General features: G+C 49.4%; 1 protein-coding gene across 4 annotated transcripts in view; it reads right to left on the bottom strand.

Annotated features, from left to right (window-relative positions):
• Nucleotides 1–17,710, bottom strand: part of igf2bp2a (insulin-like growth factor 2 mRNA binding protein 2a) — a 103,273-nt gene that overhangs the window by 16,568 nt on the left and 68,995 nt on the right. For all 4 annotated transcript variants that reach the window (XM_084179554.1, XM_084179555.1, XM_084179552.1 and 1 more), the window contains exons 9-10: nt 14,079–14,214; nt 872–985 (exon numbers count right to left, since the gene is read on the bottom strand). In XM_084179554.1, coding sequence (XP_084035680.1) covers nt 872–985; nt 14,079–14,214 — 250 coding nt within the window. The remainder of the gene's footprint in view (nt 1–871; nt 986–14,078; nt 14,215–17,710) is intronic.

Below are 17,710 nucleotides of genomic sequence, written 5' to 3'. Positions count from 1 at the left end.
AGTAGTGTACTCACTATGAAGGGGCTGTAGTGTGGTAGTGTACTCACTATGAAGGGCCTGTAGTGTAGTAGTGTACTCACTAGGAAGGGGCTGTAGTGTGGTAGTGTATTCACTAGGAAGGGCCTGTAGTGTAGTAGTGTACTCACTATGAAGGGGCTGTAGTGTGGTAGTGCGGTAGTGTACTCACTAGGAAGGGGCTGTAGTGTGTAGTGTGGTAGTGTACTCACTAGGAAGGGGCTGTAGTGTGGTAGTGCGGTAGTGTACTCACTAGGAAGGGGTTGTAGTGTGTAGTGTGGTAGTGTACTCACTATGAAGGGGCTGTAGTGTGGTAGTGTACTCACTATGAAGGGGCTGTAGTGTGTAGTGTACTCACTATGAAGGGGCTGTAGTGTGGTAGTGTACTCACTAGGAAGGGGCTGTAGTGTGGTAGTGTACTCACTATGAAGGGGCTGTAGTGTGGTAGTGTGGTAGTGTACTCACTAGGAAGGGGCTGTAGTGTGGTAGTGTACTCACTAGGAAGGGGCTGTAGTGTGTAGTGTGGTAGTGTACTCACTAGGAAGGGGCTGTAGTGTGGTAGTGTACTCACTAGGAAGGGGCTGTAGTGTGGTAGTGTACTCACTAGGAAGGGGCTGTAGTGTGGTAGTGTACTCACTAGGAAGGGGCTGTAGTGTGTAGTGTGGTAGTGTACTCACTAGGAAGGGGCTGTAGTGTGGTAGTGTACTCACTAGGAAGGGGCTGTAGTGTGGTAGTGTACTCACTATGAAGGGGCTGTAGTGTGTAGTGTGGTAGTGTACTCACTATGAAGGGGCTGTAGTGTGTAGTGTAGTAGTGTACTCACTAGGAAGGGCCTGTAGTGTAGTAGTGTACTCACTAGGAAGGGCCTGGGCGGTCCTCGGGGGCCTGCTGCAGGCCATAACACAGACAGACCAGTGGAGAAGATTCCCAGAGCATTCAGGTTCAGCCCCGGGATGAGGTTGGTTTGATGCTGTGGGAGGAGATGAAGAGATGAAGAAGCAGTTAGGAGTGTGTGTGTGTGTGTGTGTGTGTGTGTGTGTGTGTGTGTGTGTGTGTGTGTGTGTGTTTGTGTGTGTGTGTGTGTGTGTGTGTGTGTGTGTGTGTGTGTTTGTGTGTGTGTGTGTGTGTGTGTGTGTATGTGTGTGCATGCGTGTATGTCTGTCTGTGTGTGTGTGTGTGTGTGTGTGTGTGTGTGTATGTGTGCATGCGTGTATGTCTGTCTGTGTGTGTAAGATGTGAGATGTGACAGATCCATTTTCATCTCCTCTCCCAGAGAGTTAAGCATTTCACTGTCCCTGAAATACTTGAAACTTGAGACCGTCTTCATAATGCCATATTGTGTAGTATCCCTGGTGTCTCTTCATAATGCCATATTGTGTAGTATCCCTGGTGTCTCTTCATAATGCCATATTGTGTAGTATCCCTGGTGTCTCTTCATAATGCCATATTGTGTCGTATCCCTGGTGTCTCTTCATAATGCCATATTGTGTCGTATCCCTGGTGTCTCTTCATAATGCCATATTGTGTCGTATCCCTGGTGTCTCTTCATAATGCCATATTGTGTCGTATCCCTGGTGTCTCGCTAGATGGCAGCCTCACACAGCAGCTACACTACACCAATCCTTTCTGGTTCACCTGACCGCTCTGCTTCATGCTTTATAATGCTTGATATCATTTAGCAAACAGACTGAGCAGTAATGGTTTATCATTAAAACATCATCATGTAAATGTCACAGATCTGGCATAAATATGACTGAAGATTATATTTTATGACATCTTAATTACAAAACGTATCCCGTGCCAGGAAATGTATCATTAGAGGTTCACTGCGAAGCTGTGAAAACTATTGTTATTCTTTGAATTTAACCAGCATAGATTGGTCACTGTTTGGCCCACAGAAACTGGAGGTCAGGAGCAACTTGGTCAAACGTAAGAGCACCGATTGGCCTATAGGTGGCGCTGCTATAAAGGATACCCTATCTGAGATACCTACTGCAGCCCTCATCCTCAACATACAACACCCGTTCTGCCAGTCACATTCTGTTAAAGGTCCCCAAAGCATACACATCCCTGGGTCGCTCCTCTTTTCAGTTCGCTGCAGCTAGCGACTGGAACGAGCTGCAAAAAACACTCAAACTGGACAGTTTTATCTCCATCTCTTCATTCAATGACTCAATCATGGACACTTACTGACAGATGTGGCTGCTTCGCCTGATGTATTGTTGTCTCTACCTTCTTGCCCTTTGTGCTGTTGTCTGTGCCCAATAATGTTTGTACCATGTTTTGTGCTGCTACCATGTTGTGTTGCTGCCATGTTGTGTTGTCATGTGTTGCTGCCATGCTGTGTTGTCATGTGTTGCTGCCATGCTGTGTTGTCATGTGTTGCTACCATGCTGTGTTGTCATGTGTTGCTGCCATGCTGTGTTGTCATGTGTTGCTACCATGCTGTGTTGTCATGTGTTGCTGCCATGCTGTGTTGCTGCCATGCTGTGTTGCTGCCATGCTGTGTTGCTGCCATGCTGTGTTGCTGCCATGCTGTGTTGTCATGTGTTGCTGCCATGCTGTGTTGTCATGTGTTGCTGCTATGCTGTGTTGTCATGTGTTGCTGCCATGCTGTGTTGTCATGTGTTGCTGCTATGCTGTGTTGTCATGTTGTGTTGCTGCCATGCTGTGTTGTCATGTGTTGCTGCTATGCTGTGTTGTCATGTGTTGCTGCCATGCTGTGTTGTCATGTGTTGCTGCTATGCTGTGTTGTCATGTTGTGTTGCTGCCATGCTGTGTTGTCATGTGTTGCTGCCATGCTGTGTTGTCATGTGTTGCTGCCATGCTGTGTTGTCATGTTGTGTTGCTGCCATGCTGTGTTGTCATGTTGTGTTGCTGCCATGCTGTGTTGTCATGTTGTGTTGCTACCATGCTGTGTTGTCATGTTGTGTTGCTGCCATGCTGTGTTGTCATGTTGTGTTGCTACCATGCTGTGTTGTCATGTGTTGCTGCCATGCTGTGTTGTCATGTGTTGCTGCCATGCTGTGTTGTCATGTGTTGCTGCCATGCTGTGTTGTCATGTGTTGCTGCCATGCTGTGTTGTCATGTTGTGTTGCTACCATGTTGTTGTCATGTTGTGTTGCTGCCATGCTGTGTTGTCATGTTGTGTTGCTGCCATGCTGTGTTGTCATGTGTTGCTGCCATGCTGTGTTGTCATGTTGTGTTGCTGCCATGCTGTGTTGTCATGTTGTGTTGCTGCCATGCTGTGTTGTCATGTTGTGTTGCTGCCATGCTGTGTTGTCATGTTGTGTTGCTGCCATGCTGTGTTGTCATGTTGTGTTGCTGCCATGCTGTGTTGTCATGTGTTGCTTCCATGCTGTGTTGCTGCCATGCTGTGTTGTCATGTGGTGTTGCTGCCATGCTGTGTTGTCATGTGTTGCTTCCATGCTGTGTTGCTGCCATGCTGTGTTGTCATGTGGTGTTGCTGCCATGCTGTGTTGTCATGTGTTGCTGCCATGCTGTGTTGCTGCCATGCTGTGTTGTCATGTGGTGTTGCTGCCATGCTGTGTTGTCATGTGTTGCTGCCATGCTGTGTTGTCATGTGTTGCTGCCATGCTGTGTTGTCATGTGTTGCTGCCATGCTGTGTTGCTGCCATGCTGTGTTGCTGCCATGCTGTGTTGCTGCCATGTTGTGTTGCTGCCATGCTGTGTTGCTGCCATGCTGTGTTGCTGCCATGTTGTGTTGCTGCCATGCTGTGTTGCTGCCATGCTGTGTTGTCATGTTGTGTTGCTACCATGCTGTGTTGTCATGTGTTGCTGCCATGTTGTGCGGCTGCCATGCTGTGTTGCTGCCATGTTGTGTTGCTGCCATGCTGTGTTGCTGCCATGCTGTGTTGTCATGTGTTGCTGCCATGCTGTGTTGCTGCCATGCTGTGTTGCTGCCATGTTGTGTTGCTGCCATGCTGTGTTGCTGCCATGCTGTGTTGCTGCCATGCTGTGTTGTCATGTGTTGCTGCCATGCTGTGTTGCTGCCATGTTGTGTTGCTGCCATGTTGTGCGGCTGCCATGTTGTGTTGCTGCCATGTTGTGTTGCTGCCATGCTGTGTTGCTGCCATGCTGTGTTGTGTTGCTGCCATGTTGTGTTGCTGCCATGCTGTGTTGCTGCCATGCTGTGTTGCTGCCATGCTGTGTTGCTGCCATGCTGTGTTGCTGCCATGCTGTGTTGCTGCCATGCTGTGTTGTGTTGCTTCCATGTTGTGTTGCTGCCATGCTGTGTTGCTGCCATGCTGTGTTGCTGCCATGCTGTGTTGCTGCCATGCTGTGTTGCTGCCATGCTGTGTTGTGTTGCTTCCATGTTGTGTTGCTGCCATGCTGTGTTGCTGCCATGCTGTGTTGCTGCCATGCTGTGTTGCTGCCATGCTGTGTTGCTGCCATGCTGTGTTGCTGCCATGCTGTGTTGCTGCCATGCTGTGTTGTGTTGCTGCCATGCTGTGTTGTGTTGCTGCCATGCTGTGTTGTGTTGCTGCCATGCTGTGTTGCTGCCATGCTGTGTTGCTGCCATGCTGTGTTGTGTTGCTGCCATGCTGTGTTGTGTTGCTGCCATGCTGTGTTGCTGCCATGCTGTGTTGCTGCCATGCTGTGTTGCTGCCATGCTGTGTTGCTGCCATGCTGTGTTGTGTTGCTGCCATGCTGTGTTGTGTTGCTGCCATGCTGTGTTGTGTTGCTGCCATGCTGTGTTGCTGCCATGCTGTGTTGCTGCCATGCTGTGTTGCTGCCATGTTGTGTTGCTGCCATGCTGTGTTGCTGCCATGCTGTGTTGTTGTCTTAGATCTCTCTTAAATAAAGAATAAATAAATAAGCAGTCTCACTTAAACCCTCATATCCGTCACCCCGTTTGACCAACAGACTTGAAACTTTGTATGTACACTACCGGTCAAAAGTTTGGACACACCTACTCATTCAAGGGTTTTTCTTTATTTTTTACTATTTTCTACATTGTAGAATAATAGTGAAGACATCAAAACTATGAAATAACACATATGGAATCATGTAGTAACCAAAAAAGTGTTCAACAAATATATTTTGTATTTGAGATTCTTCAAATAGCCACCCTTTGCCTTGATGACAGCTTTGCACACTCTTGGCATTCTCTCAACCAGCTTCATGAGGTAGTCACCTGGAATACATTTCAATTAACAGGTGCGCCTTGTTAAAAGTTAATTTGTGGAATTTAATTCCTTCTTAATGCGTTTGAGCCAATCAGTTGTGTTGTGACAAGGTAGGGGTGGTATACAGAAGATAGCCCTATTTGGTAAAAGACCAAGTCCATATTATGGCAAGAACAGCTCAAATAAGCAAAGAGAAACGACAGTCCATCATTACTTTAAGACATGAAGGTCAGTCAATCTGGAAAATGTCAAGTGCAGTCGCAAAAACCATCAAACGCTATGATGAAACTGGCTCTCATGAGGACCGCCACAGGAATGGAAGACCCAGAGTTGCCTCTGCTGCAGAGGATAAGTTCATTAGAGTTACCAGCCTCAGAAATTGCAGCCCAAATAAATGCTTCACAGAGTTCAAGTAACAGACACATCTCAACATCAACTGTTCAGAGGAGACTGTGTGAATCAGGCCTTCATGGTCGAATTGCTGCAGAGAAACCACTACTAAAGGACACCAATAAGAAGAAGATACTTGCTTGGGCCAAGAAACACAAGCAATGGACATTAGACAAGTGGAAATTTGTCCTTTGGTCTGGAGTCCAAATGTGAGATTTTTGGTTCCAACCGCCGTGTCTTTGTGAGACGCTGTGTGGGTGAACGGATGATCTCAGCATGTGTATTTCCCACCGTAAAGCATGGAGGATGAGGTGTTATGGTGTGGGGGTGCTTTGCTGGTGACACTGTCTGTGATTTATTTAGAATTCAAGGCACACTTAACCAGCATGGCTACCACAGCATTCTGCAGCGATACACCATCCCATCTAGTTTGGGCTTAGTGGGACTATAATTTGTTTTTCAACAGGACAATGACCCAACACACCTCCAGGCTGTGTAAGGGCTATTTTACCAAGAAGGAGAGTGATGGAGTGCAGCATCAGATGACCTGGCCTCCACAATCCCCCGACCTCAACCAAATTGAGATGGTTTGGGATGAGTCGGACCGCAGGGTGAAGGAAAAGCAGCCAACAAGTGCTCAGCATATGTGGGAACTCCTTCAAGACTGTTCCAGGTGAAGCTGGTTGAGAGAATGCCAAGAGTGTGCAAAGCTGTCATCAAGGCAAATTTACATTTACATTTACATCATTTAGCAGACGCTCTTATCCAGAGCGACTTACAAATTGGTGCATTCACCCTATAGCCAGTGGGATAACCACTTTACAATTTTTATTTTTTATTTTTTTATATTTTTTTGGGGGGGGGGGGGGGGGTTAGAAGGATTACTTTATCCTATCCCAGGTATTCCTTAAAGAGGTGGGGTTTCAAATGTCTCCGGAAGGTGGTGAGTGACTCCGCTGTCCTGGCGTCGTGAGGGAGCTTGTTCCACCATTGGGGTGCCAGAGCAGCGAACAGTTTTGACTGGGCTGAGCGGGAACTATGCTTCCGCAGAGGAAGGGGAGCCAGCAGGCCAGAGGTGGATGAACGCAATGCCCTCGTTTGGGTGTAGGGACTGATCAGAGCCTGAAGGTACGGAGGTGCCGTTCCCCTCACTGCTCCATAGGCAAGCACCATGGTCTTGTAACGGATGCGAGCTTCAACTGGAAGCCAGTGGAGTGTGCGGAGGAGGGGGGTGACGTGAGAGAACTTGGGAAGGTTGAACACCAGACGGGCTGCGGCATTCTGGATGAGTTGTAGGGGTTTAATGGCACAGGCAGGGAGCCCAGCCAACAGCGAGTTGCAGTAATCCAGACGGGAGATGACAAGTGCCTGGATTAGGACCTGTGCCGCTTCCTGTGTAAGGCAGGGTCGTACTCTCCGAATGTTGTAGAGCATGAACCTGCAGGATCGGGTCACCGCCTTGATGTTAGCGGAGAACGACAGGGTGTTGTCCAGGGTCACGCCAAGGCTCTTCGCACTCTGGGAGGAGGACACAACGGAGTTGTCAACCGTGATGGTGAGATCATGGAACGGGCAGTCCTTCCCCGGGAGGAAGAGCAGCTCCGTCTTGCCAGGGTTCAGCTTGAGGTGGTGATCCGTCATCCATACTGATATGTCTGCCAGACATGCAGAGATGCGATTCGCCACCTGGTTATCAGAAGGGGGAAAGGAGAAGATTAGTTGTGTATCGTCAGCGTAGCAATGATAGGAGAGGCCATGTGAGGATATGACAGAGCCAAGTGACTTGGTGTATAGGGAGAAAAGGAGAGGGCCTAGAACTGAGCCCTGGGGGACACCAGTGGTGAGAGCACGTGGTGCGGAGACAGCTTCTCGCCACGCCACTTGGTAGGAGCGACCGGTCAGGTAGGACGCAATCCAGGAGTGAGCCGCGCCGGAGATGCCCAGCTCGGAGAGGGTGGAGAAGAGGATCTGATGGTTCACAGTATCAAAGGCAGCAGACAGGTCTAGAAGGACAAGTGCAGAGGAGAGAGAGTTAGCTTTAGCAGTGCGGAGAGCCTCCAAATGGTGGCTATCTGAGGAATCTCAAATATACTGTCACGCCCTGGCTCTGGGGACTCTTAAATGTTGAGCCAGGGTGTGGACTTGTTATGTTTAGTTGTCTATGGGTGTTCTAGATTGTGTATATCTATGTTGGCCAGGGTGGTTCCCAATCAGAGACAGCTGTAGCTCGTTGTCTCTGATTGGGGACCATACTTTGGCAGCCTGTTTTCACTAGTTTATTGTGGGATCTTGTTCTGTATAGGTTTGTGTTGTTGAACCTTTAGACTTCACATATCGTTTTGTTGTTGGTGTAAAGTACTCATTAAAAGATGTACGCCTATCACGCTGCGCCTTGGTCTGCCTCTAATAACGATCGTGACAGAAGATCCCACAAAAATAGGACCAAGCAGCGTGTGCAGGAGCAAACGCCGGGTATGGAACAGGAGGTTACTCTGGTAGATGTCCTCCTCGGTTGGGGGAGAATCACAGAGGAGGAGGCCGTCCGCTACCGGAGGGCGATGAGGGAGGATGCCCAGGCAGGAGAGGAGAAGCGGCGCCAACCGGGTCGTCATCGGACAGGCGAGAGGCAACCCCAATAAATGTTTTTGGGGGGGCACACGGCATGGACGACGGGGATGCTGGAGGCAGCTTCAGGACGTATCGGCGGATTAGGAGAGGAGGCCACCAGGTTTGGGGGGCTGGAAGCCAACTCCCCGTATTCAGGCTAGGCAGCATGAGACTGGGCAGGTTCCGAGTTATGCGGAGCTGCGTACTGTGCCGCGAGTGGTCCGGCACAGTCCTGTACGTCCTGTGCTAGCACCATGCACGTGTCGTGCTAAGGTGGGCATGCAGCCAGGACGGAGTGTGCCGGCTCAACGCTCGTGGCCTCCAGTACCCCTCCTCGGTCCCGGATATCCTGCGCCAGTGCCACGTGCTGTAGTGCCAGTACGAGTGAACAGCCCTGTACGTCCTGTGCTGATGCCTCACACAGAGTGTGTAGAAATAGGCATTCAGCCAGGACGGGTTGTGTCAGCTCTTCGCTCCAGACCTCCAGTCCGTCTCCACAGCCCGGTCCGGCCCGTTCCTGCTCCCCGCACCAAGCCAGTGGTGCGCGTCGTCATCCCGGTCCGGCCTGTTCCCCGGTCCGGCCCGTTCCCGCTCCCCGCACCAAGCCAGTGGTGCGCGTCGCCAGCCCGGTCCGGCCCGTTCCCGCTCCCCGCACCAAGCCAGTGGTGCGCGTCGCCAGCCCGGTCCGGCCCGTTCCGGCTCCCCGCACCAAGCCAGTGGTGCGCGTCGTCAGCCCGGTCCGGCCCGTTCCTGCTCCCCGCACCAAGCCAGTGGTGCGCGTCGTCAGCCCGGTCCGGCCCGTTCCCGCTCCCCGCACCAAGCCAGTGGTGCGTGTCGTCAGTCCGGCACGGTCCGTGCCTGTTCCACCTGTGCCTGGTCCGGCACCGGTCAGCTGCTCCACGCCGGAGCCAGAGCAATCCGCTCCACCGGTGTTCAGTCCAGCTCCGGCCAGCAGGGCCAGACCACAAGGGCGAGAGAGAGAGTGGTGGTCACTCCCGGAGCCGGATCCGCCTCCGAGGCGGAATGCCCACCCGGCCCCTCCCCTGTGGTGTTTGGTTGGCGCGGTCGCAGTCCGCGCCTTTGGGAGGGGGGTACTGTCACGCCCTGGCTCTGGGGACTCTTAAATGTTGAGCCAGGGTGTGGACTTGTTATGTTTAGTTGTCTATGGGTGTTCTAGATTGTGTATATCTATGTTGGCCAGGGTGGTTCCCAATCAGAGACAGCTGTAGCTCGTTGTCTCTGATTGGGGACCATACTTAGGCAGCCTGTTTTCACTAGTTTATTGTGGGATCTTGTTCTGTATAGGTTTGTGTTGGTGAACCTTTAGACTTCACGTATCGTTTTGTTGTTTTGTTGTTGGTGTAAAGTACTCATTAAAAGATGTACGCCTATCACGCTGCGCCTTGGTCTGCCTCTAATAACGATCGTGACATATAACATATATATAGTTTTTTGGTTACTACATGATTCCATATGTGTTATTTCATAGTTTTGATGACTTCACTATTATTCTACAATGTAGAAAATAGTAAAAATAAAGAAAAACCCTTGAATGAGTAGGTGTTCTAAAACTTTTGAGTGCAGGTGTCTTTCCTTATGCTGAACACATTTGCCTCAAGGACCCATAAGGTCCATCAGGATAGATTTTCCTCCATCTTGGACATTTTAGAAAACCTTTAAAAAATATATTAAATATTTAAAAAACTTATAAAATATATAAGTCCAAATAACACCAAATTCGGTAAGTAGGCCCAAACTTAGTTTGAGAAAAGCAAAGGGATTCATTAAGAGATGGCTGAGTTATTGATGAATCAGGAAATCAGATTTTAGGTGTCCATTTAAATATTTTGTAAATCCAATCCACAATGGCCTATCACCTTAAAACGTTTGGGTTCATCAAATACATTACCATGATGAACCATGTTAAGTTCTGCATTCATATCTTTAAAAAATAAGGAAACTAACAATTCACTTCTTTTTTTTTACTAAGGGATTCATGCTTAAAATAATCATACAACATTTTCTTCTCATTGACTTAAAGTCAGATTCACTCCAAATGTGATATTTGGACTCATCACAATAGTCCCTAAAGAGTTTGAGAAAATAACGTTGATGCATTCAAAGATGGCCACACTATAGTAGTAGTAGCACATGCGCTAATATGCTAAAATATGCTACAAATACTATACAATCTATAGTAGTAGTAGCACATGCGCTAATATGCTAAAATATGCTACAAATACTATACAATCTATAGTAGTACTACATACACTAATATGCTAAAGTTTTCTACAAATACTTCAAAAATCTATAATAGTAGTAGCACATACACTAATATGCTACAATATGCTACAAATACTTAATCTTCTCATGAACTATAGGACAAAAATGACACCACATGTTGAATGTATGCCCATTTTACATGTCTTAACATAGTTTGAGAAAAGCTAAGGGATCAGTCAAAATATGAGTTATTGACAAATATCAGATTTTACATGTCTATTTAAAACACTGTGAATCCACTCCACAGTGGCCTATCAACTTGAAACTTGTCATCGCTATCATGGGCGTCCCTACGATGAACCACACTGAGTTTGGTATTGATATCTAAAGAAACAAGGAAACTAATAACAACTAATGCTCAAAATCATCTGCAATCATCTTCTCTTCATGAAGCATAAGTCAGATTGACTCCAGATTTGGTATATAGACTCAATGAATTAGCCTCTAAATGAATGAATGATTCCTTGCTGCATTAAAAGCCAGCCACGCTACACCACTAGATGGCACCATATCACAACAGGGCTATAAGAACTAAACTGATGGACATGGGGACGTGAAATTTGGTATGTAAACTTTATGTTTATGTTCTTAGAAGCAATGTGAATTTAAAAGACACTGCAACCTTAAATGGCTGCACCAGACCAGTTGGTGGCGCTATAGAGGTCATTGACACCAGTGGCACCATAGGATACTAGAGCAATAACTATTGATCAAGTGAACTTTGTTTCATGCAAATTGATGTTAGATTTTAATTATGCAGACGAACGATGTGAAATATTGTGTTTATTATCTGTATAATCACATATTGTTGCTGTAAAACGGTCTTAACGTAGTGAAAAGTGGATATCTTATTCCGGAAAATGTGAAACCGGATGTCCTACTACCACTTGCACAATCAGCATATTACAGCTGTGAGAGTGTATTGGATTATTTTGGAACGCTAATGTGGAGTGTACCAACTGAGAATCACACAAACTAGACAAAACTTCACTTGTGTCATCCTTGTGGTATTGAGAGATAAACATGGTAATGCTTTCACTGATTGGACATAAAGGCAGATCGTTTCTACATGATGCTTGTTTTGTTCCCCAACTGATCTTGTGTCCTTTATGTCATCCTGTGAACCCCGTTCATTGCTGCTCAAAGCTATATTTATGAAATAATGTTTTCAGAATTAATCATTCTCAGTATTGCATCATACAGTCAAGTCACCAGTTATCTGTCTCTCTGACAGGCTGATGGTGTCATGACTGAGTGTGAAACTGGAGCTGGGTGAGACAGCTGCAAGATCAGATCATCCACCTCTGGCCTGCTAGCTCCCCTTCCTCTGGCCTGCTGGCTCCCCTACCTCTGGCCTGCTGGCTCCCCTTCCTCTGGCCTGCTGGCTCCCCTTCCTCTGGCCTGCTAGCTCCCCTTCCTCTGGCCTGCTGGCTCCCCTACCTCTGGCCTGCTGGCTCCCCTTCCTCTGGCCTGCTGGCTCCCCTTCCTCTGGCCTGCTAGCTCCCCTTCCTCTGGCCTGCTGGCTCCCCTTCCTCTGGCCTGCTGGCTCCCCTTCCTCTGGCCTGCTGGCTCCCCTTCCTCTGGCCTGCTGGCTCCCCTTCCTCTGGCCTGCTGGCTCCCCTTCCTCTGGCCTGCTGGCTCCCCTTCCTCTGGCCTGCTGGCTCCCCTTCCTCTGGCCTGCTGGCTCCCCTTCCTCTGGCCTGCTGGCTCCCCTTCCTCTGGCCTGCTGGCTCCCCTTCCTCTGGCCTGCTAGCTCCCCTTCCTCTGGCCTGCTAGCTCCCCTTCCTCTGGCCTGCTAGCTCCCCTTCCTCTGGCCTGCTAGCTCCCCTTCCTCTGGCCTGCTGGCTCCCCTTCCTCTGGCCTGCTGGCTCCCCTACCTCTGGCCTGCTGGCTCCCCTTCCTCTGGCCTGCTGGCTCCCCTTCCTCTGGCCTGCTGGCTCCCCTTCCTCTGGCCTGCTGGCTCCCCTTCCTCTGGCCTGCTGGCTCCCCTACCTCTACAGGAGCCTCTGGCCTGCTAGCTCCCCTTCCTCTGGCCTGCTGGCTCCCCTTCCTCTGGCCTGCTAGCTCCCCTTCCTCTGGCCTGCTGGCTCCCCTTCCTCTGGCCTGCTGGCTCCCCTTCCTCTGGCCTGCTAGCTCCCCTACCTCTACAGGAGCCTCTGGCCTGCTAGCTCCCCTTCCTCTGGCCTGCTGGCTCCCCTACCTCTACAGGAGTCTCTGGCCTGCTGGCTCCCCTTCCTCTGGCCTGCTGGCTCCCCTTCCTCTGGCCTGCTGGCTCCCCTTCCTCTGGCCTGCTAGCTCCCCTTCCTCTGGCCTGCTGGCTCCCCTTCCTCTGGCCTGCTGGCTCCCCTTCCTCTGGCCTGCTAGCTCCCCTTCCTCTGGCCTGCTAGCTCCCCTACCTCTACAGGAGTCTCTGGCCTGCTGGCTCCCCTTCCTCTGGCCTGCTGGCTCCCCTTCCTCTGGCCTGCTAGCTCCCCTTCCTCTGGCCTGCTAGCTCCCCTACCTCTACAGGAGTCTCTGGCCTGCTGGCTCCCCTTCCTCTGGCCTGCTGGCTCCCCTTCCTCTGGCCTGCTGGCTCCCCTTCCTCTGGCCTGCTGGCTCCCCTTCCTCTGGCCTGCTGGCTCCCCTTCCTCTGGCCTGCTAGCTCCCCTTCCTCTGGCCTGCTAGCTCCCCTACCTCTACAGGAGTCTCTGGCCTGCTGGCTCCCCTTCCTCTGGCCTGCTGGCTCCCCTTCCTCTGGCCTGCTGGCTCCCCTTCCTCTGGCCTGCTGGCTCCCCTTCCTCTGGCCTGCTAGCTCCCCTTCCTCTGGCCTGCTGGCTCCCCTTCCTCTGGCCTGCTAGCTCCCCTTCCTCTGGCCTGCTGGCTCCCCTTCCTCTGGCCTGCTGGCTCCCCTTCCTCTGGCCTGCTAGCTCCCCTTCCTCTGGCCTGCTGGCTCCCCTTCCTCTGGCCTGCTGGCTCCCCTTCCTCTGGCCTGCTGGCTCCCCTTCCTCTGGCCTGCTGGCTCCCCTTCCTCTGGCCTGCTGGCTCCCCTTCCTCTGGCCTGCTGGCTCCCCTTCCTCTGGCCTGCTGGCTCCCCTTCCTCTGGCCTGCTGGCTCCCCTTCCTCTGGCCTGCTAGCTCCCCTTCCTCTGGCCTGCTGGCTCCCCTTCCTCTACAGGAGCACAGTTCCCGCTCAGCCCAGTCAAAGCTATTCGCTGCTCTGGCACCCCAATGGTGGAACAAGCTCCCTCACGACGCCAGGACAGCGGAGTCACTCACCACCTTCCGGAGACACTTGAAACCCCACCTCTTTAAGGAATACCTGGAATAGTATAAAGTAATCCTTCTACCCCCACCCCTCCCCCCCACATTAACAAATAAAATAAAAAAGACCGAAAATAAAAAAAAAGAACAAAATAAGTGGTTGTCCCACTGGCTATAAGTTGAATGCACCAATTTGTAAGTCGCTCTGGATAAGAGCGTCTGCTAAATGATGTAAATGTAATGTAAATGTGTGATGGGGCTGGGAAGTGAAGAGACGGTGTGTGTGTATGCGTGCGTGGAGCTGGGTGAGACGAGGCTGCACAGACAGACAGACAGACAGACAGACAGACAGACAGACAGACAGACAGACAGACAGCTTTAAGTTCCGCCTTACATTAACAGCAGTGATGTCGTTGTCGTAGGTGTCCCTCAGTTTCCTCATGACCTCCCCCTCAGCCTTACAGCACGCCTCCATACAGCCCTTCACTGTGATGGTCCTCTCTGGGTTATAGATGGTTAGGTCCTGTAACCTGGAACACACACAACAGGTCAGCAACTAACCCGGACCCTAACCCTAACCCGGACCCTAACCCTAACCCGGACCCTAACCCTAACCCTAACCCTAACCCGGACCCTAACCCGGACCCTAACCCGAACCCTTCACTGTGATGGTCCTCTCTGGGTTATAGATGGTCCTGGACACATCAGGATTGTGACCGTCGCTACAGGAGTAGAGGATTGATGGTGAACAGAAACCCCTCTCAAAACACTGACACACTCACACTACCTGTTACTCACCCTCCCTCTAACTCACCCTCCCTGTAACTCACCCTCCCTCTCACACACCCTCCCTGTGGCTGTTGAACAAGTTGAGGAGACTAAATTACTTGCCGGTACCTTAGATTGTTAACTATCTTGGTCAAAACATATAGATTCAATGGTTGTAAAGATGGGGAGAGGTCTGTCCGTAATAAGGAGATGCTCTGCTTTATTGACACCACATTCCACAAAGCAAGTTCTGCTGGCTCTAGTTATGTCTAATCTTGGTTATTGTCCAGTCATGTGGTCCAGTGCTGCAAGGAAAGACCTAGTTAAGCTGCAGCTGGCCCAGAACAGAGAGGCACGTCTTGCTCTTCATTTTAATCAGAGGGCTGATGTAAATACTATGCATGCCAGTCTCTCTGGGCTAAGAGTTGAGCAGAGACTGACTGCATCACTTAAAATCCCAAATTGTTTGCATAGTCAATTTACACACAGCTCTGACACACACACTTACCCCACCAGACATACCACCAGGGGTCTTTTCACAGTCCACAAATCCAGAATACATTCAAGAAAGCGTACAGTATTACAGTGAGGGAAAAAAGTATTTGATCCCCTGCTGATTTTGTACGTTTGCCCACTGACAAAGACATGATCAGTCTATAATTTTAATGGTAGGTTTATTTGAACAGTGAGAGACAGAATAACAACAAAAAAATCAAGAAAAACGCATTATTTGCATTTTAATGAGGGAAATAAGTATTTGACCCCTCTGCAAAATATGACTTAGCACTTGGTGGCAAAACCCTTGTTGGCAATCACAGAGGTCAGACATTTCTTGTGGTTGGCTACCAGGTTTGCACACATCTCAGGAGGGATTTTGTCCCACTCCTCTTTGCAGATCTTCTCCAAGTCATTAAGGTTTCGAGGGTGACGTTTGGCAACTCGAACCTTCAGCTCCCTCCACAGATTTTCTATGGAATTAAGGTCTGGAGACTGGCTAGGCCACTCCAGGACCTTAATGTGCTTCTTCTTGAGCCACTCCTTTGTTGCCTTGGCCATGTATTTTATTCTGTGGTCCTCTGTAGCTCAGCTGGTAGAGCACGGCGCTTGTAACGCCACGGTAGTGGGTTCGATCCCCGGGACCACCCATACACAAAAATGTATGCACGCATGACTGTAAGTCGCTTTGGATAAAAGCGTCTGCTAAATGGCATATTATTATTTATTATTTTGGGTCATTGTCATGCTGGAATTTCCATCCACGACCCATTTTCAATGCCCTGGCTGAGGGAAGGAGGTTCTCACCCAAGATTTGACGGTACATGGCCACGTCCATCGTCCCTTTGATGCGGTGAAGTTGTCCTGTCCACTTAGCAGAAAAACACCCCCAAAGCATAATGTTTCCACCTCCATGTTTGACGGTGGGGATGGTGTTCTTGGGGTCATTGGCAGCATTCCTCCTCCTCCAAACACGGCGAGTTGAGTTGATGCCAAAGAGCACGATTTTGGTCTCAACTGACCACAACACTTTCACCCAGTTCTCCTCTGAATCATTCAGATGTTCATTGGCAAACTTCAGACTGGGATGTATATGTGCTTTCTTGAGCAGGGGGACCTTGCGGGCGCTGCAGGATTTCAGTCCTTCATGACGTAGTGTGTTACCAATTGTTTTCTTGATGACTATGGTCCCAGCTGCCTTGAGATCATTGACAAGATCCTCCCGTGTAGTTCTGGGCTGATTCCTCACCGTTCTCATGATCATTGCAACTCCACGAGGTGAGATCTTGCATGGAGCCCCAGGCCGAGGGTGATTGACAGGTCTTTTGTGTTTCTTCCATTTGCGAATAATCGCACCAACTGTTGTCACCTTCTTACCAAGCTGCTTGGCGATGGTCTTGTAGCCCATTCCAGCCTTGTGTAGGTCTACAATCTTGTACCTGACATCCTTGGAGAGCTCTTTGGTCTTGGCCATGGTGGAGAGTTTAGAATCTGATTGATTGATTGCTTCTGTGGACAGGTGTCTTTTATACAGGTAACAAGGAGCACACTCCCTTTAAGAGTGTGCTCCTAATCTCAGCTCATTACCTGTATAAAAGACACCTGGGAGACAGAAATCTTTCTGATTGAGAGGGGGTCAAATACTTATTTCCCTCATTAAAATGCAAATCAATTTATAACATTTTTGACATGCGTTTTTCTGGATTTTTTTGTTGTTATTCTGTCTCTCAGTGTGCAAATAAACCTACCATTAAAATTATAGACTGATCATGTCTTTGTCAGTGGGCAAACGTACTAAATCAGCAGGGGATCAAATACTTTTTTCCCTCACTGTATATAGAGCCATTATTGCTGAAAAAAACAGCAAACCTGGTTTAAAAAACCAGATAAAGCAACACCTCACGGCACAACGTCTCTCCCCTATTTGACCTAGATAGTTTGTGTGTATGTATTGATATGTAGGCTACGTGTGCCTTTTAAAAAATTGTATGTAGTTCAGTCCTTGAGCTATTCTTGTCTATTAATGTTCTGTATTATGTCATGTTTTGTGTGGACCCCAGGAAGAGTAGCTGCTGCTTTTGCAACAGCTAATGGGGATCCTAATAAAATACCAATACCTCAGTGAGAGGCTGATTTTAATGTGGAACAGGCCGATCAAACGGGACACAGACTCCATTGATGTCAGACAATAAAAAATAATGTCTGTGAGAAAATTAAGTGGAACCAATCTATTCTTCCAGCGGTGTCAGTGGGTGTGGAGGACATCTGCTGCTGCCTTCCACTAGAATCCCTCTGCTTCCCCTAAAGGATTCATTACCCCCCCAACACAATGATACAGAGCCATTCATTACCCCCCCAACACAATGATACAGAGCCATTCATTACCCCCCCAACACAATGATACAGAGCCATTCATTACCCCCCAACACAATGATACAGAGCCATTCATTACCCCAACACAATGATACAGAGCCATTCATTACCCCCCAACACAATGATACAGAGCCATTCATTACCCCCCCCCCCCAACACAATGATACAGAGCCATTCATTACCCCCCCCCCCAACACAATGATACAGAGCCATTCATTACCCCCCCCCCAACACAATGATACAGAGCCATTCATTACCCCCCAACACAATGATACAGAGCCATTCATTACCCCCCCCCCCAACACAATGATACAGAGCCATTCATTACCCCCCAACACAATGATACAGAGCCATTCATTACCCCCCCAACACAATGATACAGAGCCATTC

The sequence above is a fragment of the Coregonus lavaretus genome (genome assembly GCF_964263955.1).
Source record: "Coregonus lavaretus genome assembly, chromosome: 16".
NCBI lineage: Eukaryota > Metazoa > Chordata > Actinopteri > Salmoniformes > Salmonidae > Coregonus > Coregonus lavaretus.
Note: the sequence above shows the minus strand (reverse complement) of the source record. Positions and strands in the feature narration are given on the sequence as shown.